Source organism: Vigna unguiculata, chromosome 2 (assembly GCF_004118075.2).
Source record: "Vigna unguiculata cultivar IT97K-499-35 chromosome 2, ASM411807v1, whole genome shotgun sequence".
NCBI classification, from domain to species: Eukaryota; Viridiplantae; Streptophyta; class Magnoliopsida; order Fabales; family Fabaceae; genus Vigna; species Vigna unguiculata.
The window spans coordinates 19,448,816-19,475,196 of NC_040280.1; the positions used below are offsets into that span (position 1 = coordinate 19,448,816).

A 26,381-nucleotide genomic window follows, 5' to 3' on the forward strand; every position below is an offset into this window, starting at 1 on the left:
CTAAATATAAATGACAATAAATAAAATGAGTTTTCCTAAATCTAGTGGCAGATCTCGACAAAAAAATATTGGAGAAGTCAAAATAATATAATTTTGAGATCATTAGATTCAATCATTAGTATAATGCTTTAAGAGATGACTTCTTTAACTAAATTGATAATTAGTATAATGCTTCAAAATATGTGAAGAAGTAAAGTCTATCTTCTTTTCATCAATAATTTCTTTTTTATCACTTTTAAAAAATGAATTTATTCTTTTATTCTTTATCAATATTTTTTTTTGTAAATAACATTAAAAAATAATTTATCATAGTATTTTTTTTTTATAATTGAGACACATAATGATTAAAAGAAAAATATATTATAGTCAAGTCACAATTAAAATCGATTATGAAAAAACACATAATAAATTATTTATGTTTCTTCTATATTCATACAAAAAATGAATATAGAAAAAACTCATGAGATAAAAAAATAATGTTTTCATTATTGAGGCAAGAGACAAGAAAGGGATAGGATAAATGATAAATGAGAGCAAAAATAATGAGTTTGTTTCTATTTTTTTTTTCTTTAGAAATATAAAGAAAACATATGAGAGTGAGAAATGATTACAATGAGAGTGATAAATGATTACAATTTGTGAAGAACTAAAAAGATGATGAGAAGGAAAATAAAAATTATCTTAATAAATATTTGGTTTAATTACTCTTTTTTACTTATGTTTTGGTTTAAAAATGTTAAATTGGTCCTCCAGTTTTGTTTTTAGTTTCAATTTGATCCCAATTATTGAAAATTTGATACAATTTGATCTTTTACGATAAATTTCGTTAAATTTATTAAAACATATCAATGACTTTTTTATTAAAATTAAAACTCTTAATATGGATGGTTTGCTTTGTTGGTGTATTTTATGATCAATTTTTAGTCAAAAACAAAGACAAAAAAAATTAAACCTAAATATTTTTATTATATTTAATTTTATGTTTTATAATCTATTAATACTAAATGTTGTATTTTATAAAAAAATAAAAAAATACACAATTTATTTTTTATTGATTCCTAAAATATATTACCTAAAATTTAATAAATTTTAAATATATATATATATATATATATATATATATATATTATAAATTAAAAAAATTCAAAATTTTGGAGGCCATACCCCTTCCTATTCCCATTAAAATCCGCCCCTGCCTAAATCTAAATAACAATAAATAAAATTAATGTATATAAAGTACATAAACCCGGAAGAAATTGAAAGTTACGTAAATGATGAAGAAAGACATAAGAAACATATAATTAATATCGAAATGCTATTATTTAATTATAATCTTTTTCAAAAGTTATTTCCACAACATCTATTTCACTACTTCGACAATTGTCTCTTTACTGAGCAAGGAAAAATGTGTATAATTTTATAGTTTTTTCAAAGCAACTTATATATTGATTTATCTTCTGAAAACTTTTCTTCGATTTACCTTCTTAGAAAGAGACTTTTCCTTTTCTCATTTTAAATTCGTCCTTTTTCAAAAAAGAAAAAAATAATTAACTTGCCTTTTCTTGATTGATTATCTCTTGTTAACTCCATACTTATTTATTAACTCCCAATATTATTTTAAAATAAATAATTATTTTTAAGGATGATAAAGCAGGGACATGACTCATTTATATTTTTATTTAAATGCTACAATAAAAAATATTGTAAGAAATTATTATACAATAATATTATAATTTATTTTTTAAATAATTAAATTTTAATTATTAATTATACTAGAATAATTTTACACATAAATATAATAATTCTCTTAATTTATCAAATTAAATATGTTAATTAATTAAAAATTTGGAAAATATTTATATTTCACGGTTTAACCACACATTTATTGTCCATCCAAGTCATGAAATCTTGTTCAAAGAGATTAAATTTCCTAGTTTGTTAATTTATTAATATAACTGTTATTATTAAGGTTAAGAAACTAAATTGACAAATGGCAACACACTCGTATTTTGCTATTTTAACTGTCAAAAGCCGATATTAGGCCATATTCAATCCCAATCAAACCAAACAGGCCTAAACCCAATAACAAAAAAAGTAATATAATAATTATAATAATATAATATAAATAATATAATAAAAAACAAAAAGAAAGAAAAGAACAGCATCAAAACTTCAGTGCCGACGCCAAGGAGTGTGTTGTTGTTGGATGTTCATATTCCAACATGATACCGCGTTCGCTCACTCTCAACTTCAATTGATCAATCACCAAAATCAAATTCCCACACTTTCTCTCTCCTTTGCAAAATCTGAATCAACACACACAGCAAACATCTCACTCAACCACACCAACAACACTTCAGATCTAAGTTTCCAATCCCACAACGCAAAAACAAACAAAAACCGATTTCTCAGAGCGCCCTCAAAATGGCGCCCACACCCTTCACTTCATTACCCTTCGTCTTCGTTACCCTTCTGTCAATTCTCCACCTTTCGCACTGCAAGACCCTAAAGCGTGACGGTAACGTTAGCTACTTAACTCAGCCCCTTCACCCATGTCGTTTTCTCTCAACTTTTCTCCAATTCGGTTAATTGGGTTGTTGAGTTTTGCTTTTTCCTGTAATGGGTCGGAGTTGTTTATGTTTTCCTCGATATATTTTCTCTTTTGCAGTTAAGGCTTTGAACGAGATCAAGGCTTCTCTTGGGTGGAGAGTGGTGTATGCGTGGGTCGGTGATGACCCTTGTGGTGATGGGGATCTTCCTCCTTGGTCTGGTGTCACGTGTTCCACTGTCGGTGATTATCGTGTCGTTACCGAGCTGTGAGCATCATTTCTCAATTTTCACTTGATTTAGAAAGATGCAAAAAATGTCCTTTTTTTTTTGGAATTGATAAGATAAAGGTTTTTGATTTTTAAGTTCAGTTGTTGCTGACGAGATTTGAGTTTGTAAATTTGGGGTAACTGGGATTTGGTGTTTTTCAGTGAGGTATATGCGGTGTCGATTGTGGGACCTTTTCCTACTGCTGTTACCAGCTTGCTGGATCTTACACGACTGTAAGTTTTTTTTTTTTTTTTCCATTAATATATGTTTCCTTTAATTGTGATCCTTGTAACGGGTTGAGAAACATGTGGTGTTGATTAATGCCTATGGTTGTGTTGGAATTGGATCTTTGAAAGCCTGATATTGTGTTCTGTTTGTATGTTTTTCATATTTGTTTGCAGGATAGGGAGGAGTTTATTTGCTTGGTGTTTTTTGATTTGTTCCAAAATATTAAAGAAATTAATTATAAATGGTTGATTTAGATATACTGGTTGAGATAATGCATTGTTTGGCTGCAGTTCATCTGCGTTTTGTTTTGTTGCTTTTAATTACAATTACTATATGTGTATCATTGAAATGCTTCCATTTTGGTTCTCCCTTTGAAGTTCTTATGAGTTGATTCACTGTGTACTTATGGCAGTGATCTTCATAATAACAAGTTGACAGGGCCTATTCCTCCTCAAATTGGACGGTTGAAGCGTCTTAAAATACTGTATGAATTTCCTGATCCCTGTTCACTTTTGCTTTCTCTCTGCATTTTTTGTTCTGATACTTATGCTTGACGCAGTACAATGATTTATACTACATTTTTCTGTTAACAACTGTTGTTTATTTAGGAAGATTTTGCTTTTTACTGGGTTTTTAGTTAAACAGTGGTTGATCATCTAATAATCATTATTCTAAGGTGTAATATTGGTTCATTATTGACCTTTCTTTACTTCCAGAAATTTGAGATGGAACAAACTACAGGATGCAATTCCTCCAGAAATTGGTCAGCTAAAAAGTTTAACACATCTGTGAGTAACTCTTACCTTGCTATGTCTTTGGGCTTGCTTGTCCTTTTTTTACCATTTAATATATTTAGAATTGTAAGTGTAATGTCATATCATTTTGCAGGTACCTAAGCTTCAACAGTTTCAAGGGAGAAATTCCCAAGGAGCTAGCAAATCTGCCAGACCTTCGCTATCTTCATCTCCATGAAAACCGTTTAACTGGAAGAATACCACCAGAATTGGGCACTCTACAAAACCTTCGGCACTTGTAATAATCAAAGCATTTTAGTTTAATAATCTTATAGTGCAGAGTACACTATCATCGTACTTAACGTTTCCTAATACTGTTATACTTTATAGGGATGCTGGTAACAATCATTTGGTGGGTACCTTAAGGGAACTCATTCGTATTGAAGGTTGCTTTCCATCACTACGCAATCTGTAAGTTAATGCTGCTGAATTATTTTCCTCAATATGTTACCATTTGGTTTTAAATAATGTTGTCTAAATTTTAATGTTTTTTTTTCTTTTGTGGAACCAGATATCTAAACAATAATTATTTTACTGGAGGAGTACCTGCACAACTTGCTAACTTAACCAGTCTTGAAATATTGTGAGTGCTGTTTTTCATTTTATCCTTTTGTACCACTTTTCATTCGTCCTCCCTCCTTTGAGCTTGTGTGCGTGTGTGTGTGTGTGTGTGTGAGAGAGAGAGAGAGACAGGGAGGAAGAGAATAGTACTGCTTTACAATAATTTTACTCTTTTCAAGATCTATCTCTTATTCTTGGAATTTCCATAACATTTATTGTATGTTGGAGGCAGGTACCTGTCCTACAACAAAATGGCAGGAGTTATACCATCTAGCATTGCTCATATTCCTAAATTGACATACTTGTAAGTTTGTCTATCTTGTGTTGATTGGAATCTTCATTAGAAGTGTTGTACAATGAGTAAGGACTAAATTGTTTTTAATTTTTCGTGAAACTCTTGATTTCGCATTTTGTTTCTACTTATATATCTTTTATTTTATTTTATAATATACTTATTCTTTGAATGAGGAAGGGTCCTCACCTTTTTCAGACAAATGTTAATGGAGAAGCTAGTCTTGTGTTGGAGGACCTTATTAGATTTAGTAGTTGAAATATTGTTATTTTGATTGGTGACTTTTTGGAGGTAGTGGATGATATGATTCAGAGAAAGATTAACATTATGCGTCTTCAAGAAACTAAAGGTGTTGGAGAAAAAGGTACAGAGCCAGATACTGCACGAGTTAACCTTTGGTGTACTCTAAGAAATTTGGAGGTAATGACAAAATTGGTATTAATGGGGGAAAGTGGTGGAAGTAAGAATTTGGGACTAAATTTTACCGTAAAAATTACATTGGAGACTAATAATATTATTAATTAGTGCTTATGCACCACAAGTAGGATCATAAGCACTTTTGAAAGAGAAATTTTGAAAATATTTTGGATCAAAGTTTTCCTCGAGAGGAAAAGATACTCATAGGCAGGGATTTAAATAGATATGTTGCTATTGGGGCAAGATACTTAACAAGAAGAGTTCATGGTGGTTTTGGTTTTGGAGATCTGATGAGGAGAGACAGTTTATTTTTTATCTCAGTGATGTGATTTCAAGATTAGGCAGGCTTCTTTTAGGAAATGAGAGAAACATGTAATCACTTATAGAAGTAATGGATCAAGTGATAAATCAAATGGATGAATTAAAAAGTTTTGGACCAAGTGATAAGAAATCTTGGTGGTGGAATGTAAGTGTTCGAGGAAAGAAATAAAAGAGTGTTTTAATGATTTACACGAGTCCAATAATACTAAAAATTGGGCAAGATATTGGGAACATAGAAATGAGGTAGTGAAAGTTGTGAATGAGACATTATTCAAAGCGGTTGCAGAGTTTTAGCTAATGAAGAGCACATATATAATAAGCTTGCCAGAAGTAGGGAAAAGAAATCAAGAATTTTGGACCAAGATGTATTAAAGATTAAAAGAATTTCCAAGTTACTGTTACAGATGAAGATATCAAAGAAAGATGGGATAGCTATGTTCAAAGAAAAATGGGATAGATAAGTATTTATATGTAGCATGGAAGAATTAGAAAATTAAGTGGTCGAACAAATTTGGCTTATTGTGTAGAATGAGTTTTGAGGTAAAAGAAGCCTGTAAGATGGATAATGGTAAAGTTTATTAGTTTATACAATTTGGTTGTTCACTGAGTTCAACAGCATTATCTGATCTACATAGTTAACCTCACCTACTGGGATAAAGTTATTGTTGCTGTTCTATTTGTTTACCGACAAAAGAAAAAGATTTTTGTATTGTAACCGGATACATCACAGAAAATCCAATGGTGTGGGCTATATTGAAACATCAGATCAGAGTATATAAGTCATATAGAAATTGATGTGAGCGTCTACCCTTTTTTATTTTGAGACTTATAAACCCTGTCTTTTAGGCAGAGTTCTCTAATGCAATTTAAGAACTAGAAACACATGCTTTACTTGCTTTCATTTATTAATTCTCGCTGGAAAACTATGGTCTTTAATATGCTGCTGTGAGCTTCAATACTATACACACTTGGCTCAGAATTCTAATCTTCTGTAAAAAATGAAAAATTTGAACTTTCCTTTCCTTTCCATTTTACTAGTAAGATTGATAAATATGTTTTCAAATACTTCGATGAAACTCGGTTGTCATTTTTGTGAAGTTTTTAACAATTTCAAGATGTTTTTTGCTCTCTTTTTCAGGTATTTGGATCACAATCAGTTTTCAGGGAGAATTCCCGATCCCTTTTACAAGCATCTATTTTTGAAAGAAATGTGAGTTTCCCACAAAGTTGTGCAGATCACCAATTATCTTGTTCTAAGAACTGAGAATTTTTCTATGCTCATGGCAGGTATCTGGAAGGAAATGCATTCCGGCCTGGTGTCAACCCCATTGGTTTTCATAAAGTGCTTGAAGTTTCTGATTCAGACTTCCTTGCTTAATAAAAGCTCTAAATATTTATAATTTTTCAGGAACTGTACTTGTATAATTATTGAAAAAAACTTGTTCCTCTAATTACCTCAATGAAATACCCACATAGGTAATTCAATTTTGTCTAATCTGTCTTGTGGTAATAAACAGTCGTTTTTAGTTTACTATTTAAGAGCTTTCCACGTTTCCAACAAGTTGTAATATATAGTCATGAACTCTTGTTATCAGCTTCAAAATTGAAGAATGATATTACATATTTTTCAGTAAAAGAGTGTTACTATGCACGAAATGAAAATGAATCCCTGTTGGACTCTAATGAGAGCATTTGCTTCATTTTGGCATATACTCAGAAAAGGAAAGTATAGTCTGGATTAAGCTGCCTAAGCTTACAAGTATCATTATGTATTAACCTAATTGTACTGTATTTTTCTGATTGCATCATTTTAGTAAGTTATCCAAACATATTCAAAACCTTGTATTTTTTTTTAAAGAAAAACTAACCTGAAACAAACATTAAAAGAACATTTTAAAGTTTGTTTTGACAAATTTCTTATGTGAACTGTTTTTAGTAGAAATTAAAACTAAAGTCATAAGTCTAAAAATGGTTATTATATTGAATTTCAACTACTGAAGTGTAATGGATCTATAAATTTCACAAATGAATTTAGTTCTTTTTCTTTAGTCTGATGAACATTTCAGTTTCAGAATTCAACTCCAACATCCATTTTCCCTGAGTTAAACGACAAGGCCTAGAAGTTGTTGATGGAACACTAGATTTGATGTTCCATATAAGTCATACAGCTAAAGGAAATGGTCGAAATAACTTACTTTATAATCTAATGATTCTAATCTAGCTGCAGATGCATTTTCTCCAAAACTGAGTGTATTTCTTTCATCATTGGATGCGTTTCTTCGCCAGCAATGAACTCACTCACTACTCCACCAATCTCCACAGAGCTACTACCTGGTACCTTGTCCACCCCCTTGTTTCTCATCATATCCCTCACCCTTCTCGCGTCACTGTGCTTCCCAGATGCTGAATATATATTAGAAAGTAAAACATAGACCCCACTATGATTCTGCAACCGTAAGAGTCTTTCAGCTGCTCGTTCGGCTAGTTGGGCTTGTCCATGGTTGCAGCATGCACTCAGAAAGGCTCTCCAAGCCAATGTCTCTTCTGAGGCATTCCCTGAGTTGCTTATTCTTCTCATCATAACCATAGCTTCTTCAAAACGCCCGGCTCTGCTTAACAAGTCAACTAGACAACTATAATGTTCACTCTTGGGCTCCATTTTGTGCACACTACACATCTTATATAGCAACTGCAAACCTTCATGTGACATTCCTGAATAACTGCAAGCAGTGAAAACAGCAATGAATGTTATGTCATCCGGCTTCATCCCAGCCTTTTCCATATCCGAAAATAGCTTGAGTGCATTTGCACCATCTCCATGCAGAGCCATGGCAGAAATCATGGCATTCCAACACACAATGTCTCTCTCCGGCATTAAATCGAACAATCTTTTAGCCAAGTCTAAATTCCCACATTTGGCATACATGTCTAACAAACTAGTACTTAAACGAATGCTCAATGGCACCGCTGCTCGATTTAAGTATCTATGAATCCAAATGCCAATATCCAAAGCCCCCAAATGAGCACAAGCAGAAAGAATGCTCACACATATAGATTCATCAGGCACCACTTCAGTCAACTGCAACAAACGAAATAAATAAAGTCCTTCCTTGAAGCAACTATTTTGCACATACCCAGAAATCATGGCACCCCAAATTCCCCTATCCTTCTCAGGTGCTTCATCAAAGAACAACCTAGCTGAATCCACATCACCCACCTTTGCATACCCCGATATCATCACACTCCAAGACACTGCACTCAGCCTAGGAATTTCATCAAACACGTACCGTGCAGCTACAACATCCCCACACACAGAATACATTGCCATCAAACTGTTACCCACAAAGATATCAAACAAAAGACCCGATTTTGAACTGTACCCATGAACCATTTGCCCCAAAGAACAACTATGAAGAGCAGCACAGGCCTTCAATACATAAGGGATGGTGTAGTTGTCTGGGTAAAGACCACTTTGCAGCATCTTGGTGAAGACATGAAGGGTGTCATAGAACTTGGCTTTGAGGAGAAAAGCTTTGATGAGAGTGTTACATATGCAAAGAGTGGGGTGGTGAATGTGTTGAAAGAGTCTGCATGCATAGATGAGGCTTCCATGATGAGGATGGGAGCAGAAAGCCAAAAGCCTGCTTAGGGCAAAGGTGTTGGTGTGAAGACCAGTGATGAATACCTGTGCATGAGCCTGCTTGAGATGCTTCATGTTCTTGCATTTCTCCAATAGTACTAAGCATCTCTTGCTGCAACTTGACATGAGATGGTGCAATTACTTCATTCACTGCATCCCAATTTCAGGGAAAACAAAAATTGGATAAAGCAATGGAACCAGAAGGATCAGGTTCCATTCTTATTTTGCAAATCATACAATGGATCAATTTCCTCTAGCCTTTATCTCTTTTCACTCTATTATCTACCATCAATCTACATATAATGATAAATGATAGTTTGTTAATCTATTTGAAAACAATATACTACTATTTAAGCAATAGTTGTTGTAAGAGAGGACATGTTCAAGAGAAATATGTTAACTTTTAGAGAGAAATTCTATTTTTAGCACATTTCACAACTAATTAAATGATACTCATGTACTTTTTTTTTTAAATTTTAATATAAAATTTACAGTTTTATATTTTAACCAAATAACACTTAAATTTTTATTTTAGTCAAAAGTAATATGTGAACTATATCTTACATTAAATAAATAATGAAAACTAAGTTAAAATTTTAAAGCATCAATTTAAAGGATATTTTATGAATATAAAATTGAAAGAGTTAATTATTAACAATGTGAATAAAAAAACATTATTATTTAGTTTTAAATTTCCTCACAAAGATATAAAACATCAAACATGGGTATTCTCTTTTCTTGCATTAGACATTTGACCTTCAATTTATCTTCTTTCTTTACAACAAATGTGTCATATCTTGAAGTCTCAATGAAGGTGTCAACATGTCCGAAATATGAGAGATCACGCTTTGTTGACTTTTATGTGAACCTTTCATTTTAATTTTTACTCGCTGGCAGTAACTACGATGTCATCAAAGGGCAAACTATGTCAAGTAATTTCTGTTTGATGGTCACTTTTCCTGCAATGTCAACGTCTTTGAAATGATTGAGCACCATATCAAGTTTCCTTTGAATAGATAATTGTCCTTGCGATTGTGAAGAGGAAACATTTGAGAAGGTCAACCTAGTCCACATTATATGAATTTCTTGCAGAGGAATCATCCCAGGGTCATATTGTGCTAATTCACAAGCACATGGAAGACCATATGTTTGTCTTAGAACACAACCACAACGACTAGTATCAAATCCCATTTTCTTAACTCTTTCTAACTTCGGAGCAAGGAGTCCTAAGGCATATCTAGATACATATCCCACCAATCTTTTATAACTCAATACCTTGTAAGAATCACTAGTCAAATTAAGACTTCTTTCGAAAGACGTCTTTATTTCGTTTTGTTGCAGGATAATGACGTTGTGAATTCCATCCCAACACGAGCATATGTCTCCCATACTACTTCGAAGAACTTTCTTTAGGCTTTAGTGAGCAGACTCAACCCTGATACAAATTTTACAATACATCACATAAACCATATATGAATAAAAACTATTGAATATGAGATACAAACATACCTGTTTGATGTTGTATTTTCTAAATGCAAAATTCTGTTTGTCTAGGCCTTCACAAAATATTTCTTACAAGAAATGATCCACGAGTCATTAAGATATTCAAAAAATAGAGGCCATGATTGACAAACAAGTTGAAGGCAATTAACACAATCGGTAAACTTACACTCATCTTCACAGTCCATTACAATTTCCCATGCTTGCAGCACAACATCTCATGCGTCAATAAAATTCACTAACATTTTGCATTTTGCCTGAACATTTTTTGAATATGGAAACGACAAAGAAAATGATAACATTTAGGGAAGACAATGTCAATAACATTCATTAAAGTCGGATCCTTGTCAATAACAATAACCTGGCGACCATCCTTAGATGTCATAAAGAGACATCTTAGCCTTTCAAGAGCCCAAGTGAAATTATTTTGTCTTTCACTTGATAAAAATGCAAATGTGGCTGAGAAAGTTAATCCTGTTGACATTACACCAACAATCTCAAGCAAAGGCAATTAATATTTTTTGGTTTTGTAAGTACAATCCATTAAGAACACAATATTAAATGCATTTAAAAACTTCACCACATCAGGATGTGTCCAGAAAAGGTTGTTAACCACCTCAGATTCATCGACACATCTACTAAAATGGATATACTTATCACGTTCTAACATCACCATCAACTATTGTAACTCGGTCCTCGAACCTCTCAATGATCGTTTATACATGTATCTTGCACTGTATACTTGCTTCATAGTGGTCACATTACACTCATTTTTTTCTTTGAGAGTGAGAAATATATTTGCAGGTTTGACTTGACTTTTAGTCATATCAACAAACAACGAATGTTCACTTGACTTCAACCTACCTACAAATGGGTGACCAACTAGAGTATGTGACAAATCATGATTATGGTAACCATGTATTAACTTGAACACCCACCCCTCCCTTTTAGAGATGTGTTTGCCTCTCAATTTAAATGGACACTCATATTTTTTTGTGCCAGATAAACTGGGTTCCGTATCAGATTTGTATTTTCTATATTTTCCACCCCTTTAACAGCCTAATAATACATAGGTCTTCTTCAGGATTGTCCATTATATTTATCGGATCTTAGAATAATAACAACGAAACCAAGATCAAAAGTCACCCCCTAACCCACTTAATTAAATCTTCATGTGTGGGAAAAATCTAATAGGTTGTAAAGTTAGAGGTATAATCTTCCTCGCATATATCATGAACGAAATAAGAAAAGTCTGACACCAAACTAAAATTTACTTAAGAATCCATAAAACTCAAATAACTCAATTGATAATTTTCCATAATTATAATCACCTACAATTTATTAACAAAAAGTCGAAAGGAAAATATTAAATATAATAAACAAAATAAAAAATTAGTTCAAATGATAAATTAAAAAAAGATTAATGACTTGCGGATGTAGACATCCGGCTTACAAATATGAGATTTGTTTCCAACCTATACTGGATGTCAACATCCAATGTTTTCTTAATGAAAAATTTAATTACAATAACGTCAAAATATAAATTATTTACATATAGTTACATATGTATACAAAATAAACAAATAAATTCCTAAATAAACATTTATGTATATAAAATAATATAGACTGATAAACAGGATCAAAGGCCAACAATTTATTTAAAATGAAAAATTAGAAAAAAAATATTATGGTTTGCGGATGTGAACATCTGACTTACAAATTGAGATATGTTTTCATATTACACTAGATGTCCACATCCGGTGTTTTCTTATTATCAATTTTAAATGTAAAAAAAATTATTTACTTATAATTACATATGTATAGAAAATAAACAACTAACTTTCTAAATAAATATTTATATATCTAAAATAATATATATCAAAGGCCAAAAATTATTTAAATTTTTTTTAAAAAAATGTCATGGCTGGATGTGGACATTCAGCTTTCAAATTGATATTCGTTTCCAACACTACACCGGATGTCCACATCCGATGTTTTCTTATTATTAATAATGTAAAAAATAAAATGATTTACTTATAATTACATATGTATAGAAAATAAACAACTAAACCTATTAAATAAATATTTATATATCTAAAATGAGATCCCTTTCCAACACTACACCAAATGTCCACATTCGATTAGTATTTAAATACTTTTCTTAATTTTTTTTAAAAACATAATAATTAATTAAATTTAAAAATATAATAATTATTAAAATTTTATCTTAAGTAAAAAAAATTACCATTCTTGGTTTATCAAATCATTGTATCACAAAATAAAATAAAAACAAATTGATGTTTAAAAATTAATTGTACTACGGATGTCCACATCCGTTTTTGGTTCACACCGGATGTCCACATTCAGTTCAAGCAAAACACAGATGTCGACATCCAGTTGGTTTTTAAAATTTGTTTTTTTATTTTTTTAACACATTTATTAAATAATTAAAATAAATTAAGATAATAATTATTAAATCGTTTTCTTAAAAACATACAAAAAATAGAAAAAACATAAATCAAACACTAGTTTGTAGAATGCACAAGATGTCCACATGCGGATTCAGTAGATACTAGATGTCCACCTCCGATTCACAACAACTAATCTTTTTATAAAATACATATCGGATGTCTACAACTGGTACGTAAAACTAACGAATGTCAACATCTGATTTATACTAAACTATGATATTTTTAACGGAAGTCGACATCCAGTTATATAATATAAATATTAGATGTCTGACAACCGGTACTTTGATGATTATTTTAGAAACAAATAAACAGTCAACCAACAACAATGACATTTATCGGTCATTCAAAATAAGGTACAATGAAATGTAAATAATGAAATGCAAATGCAACACTAATTTGTTGGAGTTAAACAAAAAGATAGTAGAAAACCACGATATTTAAAGAGGGAACAAATCCTGAGATGTTGGAGGAGGGACCAGAAAATAAGAGGTTGGAAGAGGGACCTCAGGATACCAGGACCACGTCCAATCGCAAAATGTGTTAGAGAATAAGCGTCGTTGTGGAGAGCACAGACCACAATGGAACGAAAAAAAAAAATTGGAGATGCAGGGTATATCAACTATTCAGAACAGAAAAAAGAAGTTTGGAGGTGCATTGTTTTCGTTAAAAACACATGTCACCATAACTTTTATTAATTAATTAGCACAACAACCTTAGATGAAGTTATAATAATAGTAAAGTATGACACTTGGAGGTACATGAGAAACCTAACCTTTGGAGGTGCAGGAGAAGTCGCTTGAAACATTACCCCGAAATCAAGTAAACTTTAGTTTGATCATCATCAATAGTACTAGGGTGCTAATTGGATTAATTGTTACAATAATTGTTATACTTATCCATTTTTATTAATAAAAAATAGAAAAGCATTTGTACTTTAGGCATATATACATTCAAATTTTAAAAGATGCATTTGCCTAAAATAGTTCTTTATTAAAATTTATTGAAACCAACTTATTATATTTAGTATTATTAATGAATCATATAATTATTGTATTATCAATCAACCAATTGTAATATTAATTAATTTAGAATATTTTAAATCACGAATGACAACAATAACTAAATAATAATAATATCGAGTACAACAATTATTTGTTTGTTTAAACTAAGATTCTTTTCTAAGAAAATGAGATAATCTTGTCACATGATGATAAAAACCTCCCTTCTCTACTAATATATTGTGTAATAGAGCTTTACATATAATGTTATTAACCAAATTATAAAAATATTAATATATAAAACCGCATAATAATTAGATGTCGAACTAAGTAACTACGTGATCAACACAAATGATATATGATATGTTCATTTAATTAATTTTCTCTTCACATTATTTCCTTTCTTCCATTTTCTCTAGTGCAATGGAAACGAAAGAAACATAAAGAAATGGATTCTAAAACTAGGAAAGAGAAACCCTAATAGACAATGAAATTTAAAGGGACTAAGGTCATAGGAAAAACCTAAAGAAATTGACATGATTTTGGATTCTAAAACTATGAACAAGTATGTGCATGCTACTTAATTAACTACATGCTGGTGCACGGAAACTCTTGCTATGCACAAACACAATAGAATTAGGCTTCACTTTAACAGTGGAAGATGGATCAACCAGCATTGGATTCATCTCTGGGATGTCTAGAGACTGTGTGAGCTTTAATGGAGTTCCATTCAACAACACCACTTCACTCTGAATGTTGCCATCTTTTGGAGTCAAATGGTACTCTTCTCTCATTGTGTCTGTCTCAGATGATCCTCTTTCTTTATCTGGGTGCATCTCATTCACCAGAGATACTCTGAAAGTTGTGGAATTGGACATGTTTATGAGCAGCACAGTGATGCCATGCTGAAAAGAATCAACCACAAGAACCAAGGTCAACCAACAACAAAATGCCATTAGTTACAGAACATAGAAACTTCTTTTTCTTTCAATTTGTTACTGTTTTCTGTCAATGATTACCCCTTTCTTTGAACAATGAGCATATGCACGCAACAATGAAGATCCTTCATGAGAAACAGAAAGCACATTTCTTCCCATAAGCCGATGCCACAAAAGTGCTCTGAACAAAACAAAGGCATGCCAGTTAGAAAGATAATATAATACACAGATACGGTGTATCTGATACGTCACATAATACACAGACATGATATGATATATGTAAATCATGTAAACCTAAACTTTGTCATTATATTATTGTGCATGATTAATATAAAATCTTGATGATTATGTACACACTATATATGATGAATTACCCATAATAATCTGGGTTAGGAATGAAGGTTGTGGTGTTTAGCATAGCGTAGTTTCCTCCAGCTAGTGCTTGTCTGCAATAAACCTTGTGGTCGAAGGTTGTTGTCATGCCAAGCTGGTCCAAGTACCTAGGTATACTCATCCAAAACACATTCATATCATCATGTCAATGAAAAAAACAAAGAATAAAAGAAGAAAAGAACTGAATTGGTTGAAATTAGACAGACCAAAAGCCATTAACGAAAGTATTTGACACATTTTTGCCACCACTGTTAAATGCTCCACCAGATTCCCCAACCCATGCTCCTGCCCGTGGAGTGAACACCTTCACCGATTCTGAAACATCTTTGAATGTTTGAGCAATTTTGCTTAAATAAAATGGGTCTTGAACCTTGTTAATAAGATCCTTATCATTACCTTCATTAGATTAATGGCTAGTTAGAAAACAATGAGAAAGACATGCATGTATATAGGAGAATGTATATATATAAATACCAGGACCAAGGTTGTAAATGTGGTGGGTGACTCCATCAACCACACCATGTCCAACATTATCTAAGAAGCTATCAAACCATTCTTTATCATAGAAACCTGCAGGGCCTAGCACCTTTGGCTTTGTATTGGCATTTCGGTAAAGCAAATTAACTAAACTTCTGAGTTGAGTTATGTCTTTAGCATATTGAACACTGTTTATTTTGGCAGCTACCCCACCAGAGCATAACTCATTTCCTGAATAATAAGCACCATGATATAATGAATGAATCAAAGAAAACATTAAAAGCTTCCATTGCAAAGGGTTTTATTTTAGCTACCTAATTCATATGAATCAATTTTGTATCCTTTTGAAATTGAGTACTCCATGAGACTTAAGGCATTTGTTGGGTCCCAGTCTCCTACCCAGTTTTCCTTGTCCTCTATAGAATTTTCCTTTCCATTTAGGGCATTCAACCCAAAAGTGAATTTCACTCTGCAAAACAGAAAAACAACATGTGAGATGATTACTTATAGAAACATGCATAATGACATTGAGCAAAAGGGTGTTAAATTAATACCCAGTTTTGTTAAGAAAATCATTAACTTCATCCCATCTCTTTCTGGTAAGGCATCCTTTGCTGAATCCAAAGAGACCATCACTTTGCTTTTCCATAAGGGAGCATTCCTGTTGTTCTCCAAATTGGTAAATAATCTGATCTTCAAGTGAACCTCCTAATCTGATCCGTAGTGGGTTAAAAGCTGCCAAAGTTTACAAAGAATTACAAACTACTAAGCCCGGATATGGACACGACACAGAGATACTGCTAAGTTAAAAGAAATACATGGAGATACGACTAAATTTGAAAAAGATATAAAAAAATATAAGACGCAGGACACGGTATATATATATATATATATATATATATATATATATATATATATATACACGATTAGACGTTTTCGAGCTTCATAGATGATAAGTAATATTTGAGTTAAGAAAAAGGAACATACGTACCCTTAACGGCATTAATCAGAATGTTGTTAAACAAGTCCTGCAGAAGTTGAAAAACACAAAACATAGATTCAATGCTAAGATGATGAAAACATGCATGAATGATTCTTGATGGTAAATACTAAATATGAAAGGAAATGAATAAACACCAGATTCATAATTCCTGCTTCTCCCCAGGGACATTGATCGTAATCACACTTGTTTGATGGCCACCAATCTAAAGTTGCACAGATAAAATTTTCGTCTGTGGTAGCAATGTGTGTCGCCCCTTTCACTCTAAGATTCACATCTTCAGCTGAAGACACCGAAAATAACAAGAGCAGAACACAAAATATGCTTGTTTTCATTTTCATTGTCGACTTAGAATTGAGTTATGGAACAGAGGCACTTATTATTGAGTATGAAAGTGAAATGTTACAGAAATTTATACTGTTTGTAAGAACGTACTCTATAACTTTTTCTGTTAAGAATTTTAGATTTTTCTGTTAAGATTTATACGGTTGGTTCTGTTTCTTACTGTTTGATTGTTCGTTCTGAACAGCTTTTAAGATAAACTCAATGTCACTATTCTACTTTGATTTTCATTGCAGATTAAATCCTTCTATTTTTAAATCAAACAATAATTGTTGTTTTTTTTATGCATCAAGAATGATTCAAATTTTAGTAGTAAAAATTTAATGAAAGATGGATCAAATTTAATGGATGTAACAGAGAATGAGACTTAAGTTTAATCAAGAAAAAGAAAATAACAATAACAGAACACAACGTTCATTTTCATTGTGAACGAAGAATTGAGTTATGGAACAGAGGCACTTCCAGTGAAATGTGAGTTAGGAACAAAGTACTTAGTGTGTGATGTATAGTCAATGTACTGGTCACAATTTTACTCTGATTTTTAACATAGGTGTTGGTTCGTTATTTATTTATTTATTTTATTCGGAACAACTTTTAAAATAAAGTCAATGTACTCGTCACAATTTTACTCTGATTTTTATTACTCTTGCTATTTTCAAATTAAATCCTTCCATTTATTAAATTAAATAAATATAATCATTTCATTGTTTCTTTTCACCTAAAACCCTTGTAGAAAATAATTAAGAGATAATGAATCTGAAATAATATTACATAATTTTAAAGTTTTGTAAAAATTTAATGAAAGATGATCAAATTTAAAGAATGTAAGTGAATGAGACTTAAGTTTAATCAAGAAATATATTAGAGTTTTCTTTATTTTGATAAAATTTGATATTTTAATTTTCATCACCTTCATCATCTTCATATAAATTAAAACTACTAATAGATAACACTACAAAAAAAAATCAAATAATGATTAACTTTTGTTGAAAAATGGGGTTTAAGCCTAACTCAACCTTACAAAATCAGCTTGTAAGATGAGGTTTGCACCCCACTTATATAGTATGAAATTGTCAAATTTATAGTCGATGTGGGATTTCCAATAATTTTAATGATAAAAAATAATTAGTTAGTATAATAACCAATTTAGATATCAATTTATAAACTAAAAATTATTGGTAAATAAAATAATTTCTATTTCGAATAATTGGTCTTTAAATTGGTAACTAAAATTATTTCTATTATGCATTTGTCAATAACATTAGCTACCAAAGTTTTTGCTAAACAAAAGAATTGGTTTCCAAATGGCTAATTAGAGACCAATTTTTAGACACCAATTTCTTTGGTAGCTAAAATCGTAGTAGTAAATGTTAGTGACCAATTTAGAAATCAATTCATAATAGAAACTATTTTAGTTACTAATTTATAAATCAATTATAATTTTTTAAAACTATTTTAATTAACGATAATTTAGTTTATAAATCGACATACGCATTGGTCATTATAATGAGTACTTATTTTTGTCACTAAAATAATTATTTAAGGATTTCTCTCTCATATTCTTATTATGGGTTCACAAATTTTTTTATGGATTAAATATATCTTTGGTCCTTCAACTTTTTGTGAAAATTAGAATTAGTGTCTCTTAGAAACATTGAATCAATATAGTCCCTCATCTTTAGAAATGTTTAGATTTAGTTCTTTAAACTAAATTTTTTTTAAGTTTATTTGACATTTCAACCGATTTTTTCATCTAACATTAAAGCGAAAATATGTCAAACGGTGTAAACAAACTAAAATAGTATAATGAAATAATGAAATGTGTTTGAAACATCAAATAAACTTAATAGAATTTGGTTAAAAGAATTAAATTCACGCATTTACAAAGTTGAGAGACTAAATTGGTTAAAGATTTTCATGAGAAACTAATTCATATTTTCGATAGTTGAGGACAAAAAATATTTAATTTTTTTTATTAATCAGGTTGTTTAATCATTGCAAATATGTGCTTTTAGCTTTTGTATGCTTTAAATATTGCAAATATATAAATGTTAACCTGGATATGATTCATCGTATGATATTAAAAAAAAATTCATTAATTAAAATAATTCATTAATGTGATATTAACTTATATAAGATGCATAAGAATTTATGAAAAAGGGTAATTTTCTCTTTTATCCTACCAATATATTTAGGTTTTTTAAATATTTTAAAAAATCAATATTTAATTATTTTGTTACCTCTTCTACTTTGAAATTTTAATTCACCCTTAAATAAAATCAAGAAATTTTAACTTAATAATTTTTAAATTCTAAATACATGTGGTTAGTAACTCTTTTCTATCACATGTGCATAATAATAGAATAATCTCATTTAGTGTACATAAATTATTATATTTTATTTTACCTTTAATAATATTTTAAATTAATAATACTTAATTTACCATGAATGACAAAATAAAAAACTAAAAACTTGTAGGTGCAAGGCCTATTATTTTCTGCCCTCATATTTTAGGGTTGCCCCCAAAGTCTAATGGGCCTAAGGGTTGGTTCATAGGGTGTTCAAGATCCCTAAAGCAGCCAAACCTCTCTCACTTTTGTCTTTCTTGCAAAAGCAGTGCCTCACTTCTCTCTTTTATTCCCTCACAGAACCTCTACTAGGGTTTGTCCCTTCGTCTCGTTCAAGTTAGTCCAACTCCGTTCTCCCTTCACGTAAGTTAGTTCTTGAACCATAACCTCTTTCTAAGTTATTTTCGTGGTTTATGTTGGGGCTCACTATAGTAAATCCAATCTTCCTTCTGTGCCACTGTTTCCAACTCTTAAATATGCTCTTGGAGCTGCTGTGGTTGCGAGCTTAGGTGTCGAAGTAGCTTGCTAGCTTTTTCCAGGTAAGGGAAGTTAGAGTTCGCTTATTTACTTCGATTTTTGACTTACCTTGCCTTTGTTTCATGATTTATGGCTTGTGTGCTGTTATTGAACTGTGAAATGCCTTGTATTGTTGTTGGGATATGAAAATGTGGTTGTTGTAGGGAGAACAGTGGAGAGATATGATACTCTCCCCTAAGCGAGCCTGTCTCGCTTAGGCGAGACTTGCAGAAACAGGCTAGGTTCGTACTCGAGCTCTCGCTCAGGCGGAGAGCTCTCGTTTGAGCGAGGTGACATCTCGCTCAAGCGAGAGAGGCTCGCCTAAGTGAGAACGTGTAGGAGCCTTAGCATGTCACTGCACTTTTGGCCCAGGCGAGGGGTGGTCTCGCCTAAGTGAGCATTTGAATAACCTCCCAGGCCCTCTGTCGCGGTCTCACCTGAGCGAGAGTCTGCAACTTGAGTGAGGGTACTCCTCTCGCCTGAGCGAGGACTCCTGGCTTGAGCGAGATCCGCTGCAAGCCACACTGTTTTCCTCTTATGGTTGTTTTGATGTTTTGATTGGTTGGTTTGCTTTATTTAAAGTATGAGGCATGTGATTATGTATGAAATCTTTGAGGTTATGAGTTTGATGGATGTGTTGGCATGATCATGGCATGTAATGAGCATGAAATGGTTGGTTATAAAAGTGACATGGAATTGGTATGAGCATTAATGTGATACTAATTTATGGATTAAGTTATTGATATGGTTAGGACGTAATTCCACAACGGTGTCGTGGTGGTGCCTCATTGGTTAGGGCGTAAATCCATGAGCCTCTAGGTGAGACCTCATGGTGGTGCCTTAGTTGGTCGGGACGTAATTCCATGACCCATGTTAGTGGGAGTTCATGGTGGTGCCCCATCTATATAATTTAGTAAGGATTCAAGGTAAGGTTGCATCCTAACACTCTAAGGAGTCAATTAGTCTCACATAGAGCAAACTGACTTTTGTGGTAAGAGTAGCAGGAGGCCTAAAACCCATTAAGAGCTAACCTTGTGTGTGCGGGTTGAGACATTGTAACACTTAGCTCGGGAGAGCAGCTCGGTAAAGCAGGAGAGTCCACCACAAGTGCAAGCATCCGTTGAATCTGACTAATTATATATATCCGGATGAGTCGTGTCTCGAGTCTTAGTGTATTGTTTGGAAGGTCATAACATGATTGGATGATATATGCATATTTGACTGTGAAAGTGTATATGATAGTATGATAAATCTTTTTTCACTCTAGCTTACCCTTTTGTTTGGTGTATGTTCTGTGGTGTGATTTTTCTCCCTTTGCGTCAATTTATTGATGTGAGCAGATGCGAGAAATACTCATGGTCAACAGGGAGGTGGTGGTTCCGCGGCATAGCTTGTCTGGGTTGGATTATGCTGTTTTGGGCTTTCTTATAGGGTTATGGCCCATGTATCGTCTTATCTTGGGATTCATTTGATTTAGTGTCAATCTTTTACTTTATTTTGTATCTGATATCGTGGTGTGCCTTAAATCTTTTTTCCTGATTTTCCTTGGATATTAGTAAGGAGTAACGTTAGACTTCATGACTTTGTTTCTCATTCTATTTGTGTGACATTTCATTTAAATTAAAGTTATTATTTAAATGAGGTGTTACAATAGAAATAGAAATAAAAAGAGAAAGAGAAAAGTATTTAACAGATTATTAGAAAATTCGTAGATTAAAAAGACAATAATTTCTTACCTTATATTTATAATATGTTTGATTCTACACAATCAAATTTGTTTATTGCAGAATATCTTCAATACAATATGCAATAAATAATACATTTCATCATCTTATTTTTATATAATAGTCAAATTATATAAGATAATATATATAATGAAAAATATGCAAACATATATCTTTCCACTAATTTACATGCAATAAATCTACTTACTTATTCAACAATATTATTCCATAGTAAGTCATTTAATTTATTTTTTTTCACCCACTTATATACCGTAATTGTTCTTATCACTAGTTGGAGTGATGAATGACATTTGACATGCTTAAGAAGTACTGTGGATTGATGTGTATGAATTAGTAATGAAAAGATGGTCTAAAAAGGAGTTGCTTTATCTTCACATAGAGTGAAGTCAAAAAGTGATTGAATATTGATGCATCGATACCTATGCTTCTTTCAGGATTGGTAAAATGATGTTATCATATGAATATACATGTTAGTTACTAGATTCATTTACTCCTTTTTGTTGGAAATATATCATCTCCTTGATTAATCATTTCTTTGTGTTTTTCAAGTTAGGGACATTTTAACTTGTGTGATGAATTTGTTTGTTATTATAAATTTATAATAATGAATAAACTATGACTTTTGTTTTTCTTTTTTATTACTGTCTTCTGTCATTGAATCCCTCGGCCAGGCTGTTTTGAGGAGGGTTGATAATATTTAAATTGCATGGGTTAAAACACCAATACAAATACTTTTTATTCTTACAAATGTTTGTAATTTATTGTTTTCGCTATATACCCACATAATTTACAAAATGAGTAGGATTGTAATTATTATTTTTAATTATATTAATATTTCCAATAATTTCCACATAATTAAAAAAATAAATAAAATTTTGTACAATATATTACTTTTAAAAAAGATATTATTGTTCAACATAAGCAACCTTCCAATTTTAAGTAATGCATATAAATTCCATCCGAAAAAATGTGGATACTTATGAGTTATATGTTAGTATTTATTTTATATTTTAATAAATGGTGCAGGTTACCGCTTTATGTATGTATTGTTTTATGAGTGTTAAGACTTACCTATGCCTCATTATAGTGATTTCATTATCATACTCACAGGATAAACTCATCAAAAGGTGATTTGTGACCAGCATTCCTAAAATAATTGTCTTTGAATATATTAAGCCCAATAATTCAATTTTATTATTGTTGCAAGTTACGTACACATCACCATAAAAATGAACATAACATATTAAAATTAGTATATTTACTTTAATCAATAACAACTTTATTATTATCCATTCAACTCCATTACATGCCATCATCATCCAAGACGAATTCGAGTAATATATATATATATATATATATATATATATATATATATATATATATATATATATATATATATATATATATATATATATATATTTTATTATTATGACTCATTAATACTTTAGTATGATAATCTTTTCACCTCATAAAGTCAAAGAAATAATATATTTTTTCATTAAACATTATTATGTACACATTAATTATGACAATGCATTGAATAAAACGTATAGGCTTATTTAACCAAGGTAAATCATGTATAATTTTTTTAAGAAAAGTTTGTCTAAACAATAGTAGTAATAATCCATGCTTCCATGGTAATAATAGCTTGTTTAATAGGATTCATTATATTACACCTCTACCTAAAGTAAAAACATAACTAGTAGTTAATTTTGTGTCATTGAATCATAAATTTAATTTCTGTCACTATATCCTTCACTGACACAGGAAAATCTCATATAATGAATATCATGATTAATGGTTCATTTCAAATATTTAAACATCCTTTTTAATGAGAAGTGTATATTTTTCTAATTTAAGTGCATGTGCATTATTAGTACTAGATAAATTTGTCAAATGTAATGAGGAACTAATAATTTGAGAATATTTACAAAAAGAAATACTTTCACCTAATTTTTTCTTTAATTTAGTACATGAGACATAAAGTGTTAAAATTTATTTCACATGAAAAATAATTGAATTTCATCAAAAGTTTCTCTACACAATAATATTGAGTTAGAATAATGCCATCATCTTTCTTTGTAATATTGGTCCAAGGTCCTTCATGCCAAAATTATTGGACAAAAAATGTATACCAAATATTAATATGTCATCTCCATATAAGCATAGAATAGCATAAACATCATTATCATTTTGTTTTACGTACACACATTTATCACCTTTATTAATATGAAAACCATATAAAAGAATAACTTGATAAAAATTTTCATGTTATTGCTTTGAGATTTGTTTTAAACCATATAAAGACTTATATACTTTATTTTATTTTCTTATCTCCATAAAGCCCTTATATTGATTCATATATTAAAAAAACATTTTCAACGTCCTTTTGATGAATTTCTAAATTAAAAAATACAAGCAAGAGCGATTAAAAACATAATGGTAGTAACTTCTAAAATAGGTTAATAGGATAAAATAAATTACACCATTTTAGCAGCCAATAGGTATGGCAAAAGAGATCAACCCGATTCGTTTTGGCACAACCTATCCTAGGCATGCTAAAAATAGGTCGGACCAGACTAACTATCATTAAAATACAAAGGAATTGTAACCTAACTCACACTTTTTTTATTTTTTAGTTTTAAAATTTGTTTATATATACATATAAATAAATATTAACATATTTAATCATATAAATAGTTTTTATGCTTTCAATTGACTAATTAATGTTTTGATTGGATAAATTAAAATAATTATTACATTTACATGTTGAATTACTCTATTATAACTTAAAATTGAAACTTTATTTATAAGTGCTAATGATTTAAATTACAGTACTATGTATATTTGCATTTTAAAAAAATTTAATATAAAAAATTTAATCTTTTAAATTATTTTTATTTTAATTTTTAATTTAAAAAATGTGACAACGAGTTGGTGTGGACAAGCATGTCTTTGACCCTCCAATTTGACGGATTAGGCTTACTGAATCAAAACAAGTTGACAGGTTGAAAATTTCAACCAAACCTATAATTTTGTGGACCAATAGGTTAGTCTGCGAGCCACAACCCATTTTGTCATTTTTAGTGGCCAATTACAACAAGTCCTAACTTAATTTTATTTATTACTTAATTATATTTTTCTTGTAAAAAATGCATTTAATTCCAATTATTTTACAACTAGGAAGAAGACTAGTTAAAAATCAAGAATTATTTTTCTTTAAGAGAGATTATTTTATTATTAATAACATCTTTTCGAAAAAAGAGCATCGCTTGACCTCGTTTTTTCATTGTTAATTTTAAAACCATTCTGAAGAAAAAGGAATAAAAGACCAAAATCTTTAACTTTTCTTTTTTATTTTTTTTTATTCTGACTTCATTTTGAACGTTTTATTACCATTGTTACCAAAAATAAAAATAAAATTAGAGACATCACAAATAGCATTATGATAATAAAACAAAACTAGAGGTAATTACAAAAAGTTTTAGTCAATTTATCTTTTAAACGAGAAAAATTCAAAGAAAAATATCATCTTTGGATTCCATAATAGTATGATTAGAAATTTCAATTACTTTATAATTAATAATCAATAATATATAACTAATGGTATGCACCAACTACAAGAAATTTCAATTATTTCATGTTAAACAAGTTTTAGTCAGGTTAAGGGTGAATTGATATATGATACACAAACTATAATCTTTTGTTATTATTTTACATTTTTTTTGTAAGTTTTTATTATTATAAATTATTTACAATTTTCAATTATGTAGGTTGACACTATAATCTTCAACTAATATTTTTATAACAATATATGTAGGTTTACAATTTGATAATTTTAAAGATTTGTTGTTTAATAATATTTAAATAGTTAGGATGGTTAATTTATTTGTTCTTCAAATTGTGTAAATTGACACTATAATAATCAACTAATATTTTTATAATAATATATGTAGAAATAAGTATATAAAATAAATTTTTAACTTGACTCATCAATTCGTAGTCACTCAGGTTGGGTTACAAAATTTTTGATTCACTAGAAAGTGAATCGGGTTGAACTAGGAAGGAATGTCAAAAATTTTCATACTCACGCGCGTATCTGCAGATAAAACCTACAACAGGTAGAAAATGGATACCCCGCAGATAAAATCTACAACGGATAGGAAATGAATACCTGTAGGTAACGGGTACAGATAATTTGTATATCTGCATGTTAACAGAGCAAGTACGGATATCATAGTATCTGTACCCGTGGATACCCATACCGACTATACTCTAATTTAAATTTAAAAAAAATTTAAAAAACGTGATTAAAATATTAATACATTGATTTTGAATGAGTCGTTTTTTATCATATGGTTTTAAAAAATCTCTATTTCTTTATAAATTGTCATTCAACATAATTTAAATGGGTTATTTGGACTTTGTTTGAAATTTGTAAATGTTATGTAATTTTATTTGAATTTATAATTAAAATATGTTGCTAAATATTTTAAATTTTTTTAAGTATTTATGGATTTTAACAAAATATGTGGGTACTGCATAACAAATATTACACATATATGAGAAAAAATATGGAACGA

The 26,381-nt window shown here is 30.5% G+C and overlaps 3 protein-coding genes across 3 annotated transcripts; 1 reads left to right on the forward strand and 2 right to left on the reverse strand.

The window, feature by feature from the left end:
* The first annotated feature begins 2,157 nt into the window (after nucleotides 1-2,157).
* On the forward strand, nucleotides 2,158-7,113 carry LOC114174034 (probable leucine-rich repeat receptor-like protein kinase At1g35710). Its single transcript, XM_028058772.1, has 11 exons — nucleotides 2,158-2,518; nucleotides 2,669-2,816; nucleotides 2,979-3,050; nucleotides 3,458-3,529; nucleotides 3,762-3,833; nucleotides 3,934-4,077; nucleotides 4,170-4,250; nucleotides 4,351-4,422; nucleotides 4,633-4,704; nucleotides 6,569-6,640; nucleotides 6,718-7,113. The coding sequence occupies exons 1-11, from the start codon at nucleotides 2,425-2,427 to the stop codon at nucleotides 6,806-6,808; spliced, it is 990 nt and encodes a 329-aa protein (XP_027914573.1). The 5' UTR covers nucleotides 2,158-2,424; the 3' UTR covers nucleotides 6,809-7,113.
* Nucleotides 7,114-7,447: 334 nt separating this feature from the next.
* LOC114173191 (pentatricopeptide repeat-containing protein At2g20540-like) lies at nucleotides 7,448-9,392 on the reverse strand. Its single transcript, XM_028057446.1, has one exon. The coding sequence runs from the start codon at nucleotides 9,194-9,196 to the stop codon at nucleotides 7,643-7,645; it is 1,554 nt and encodes a 517-aa protein (XP_027913247.1). The 5' UTR covers nucleotides 9,197-9,392; the 3' UTR covers nucleotides 7,448-7,642.
* Nucleotides 9,393-14,623: 5,231 nt separating this feature from the next.
* On the reverse strand, nucleotides 14,624-17,188 carry LOC114174552 (heparanase-like protein 2). The gene is made up of 9 exons (XM_028059389.1): nucleotides 16,985-17,188; nucleotides 16,839-16,875; nucleotides 16,402-16,582; nucleotides 16,159-16,316; nucleotides 15,845-16,078; nucleotides 15,577-15,766; nucleotides 15,352-15,477; nucleotides 15,059-15,158; nucleotides 14,624-14,944 (listed from the first exon to the last, which is right to left on the reverse strand). Exons 1-9 carry the CDS (start codon nucleotides 17,186-17,188, stop codon nucleotides 14,624-14,626), a joined length of 1,551 nt encoding a protein of 516 aa, XP_027915190.1.
* Nucleotides 17,189-26,381: the final 9,193 nt, after the last annotated feature.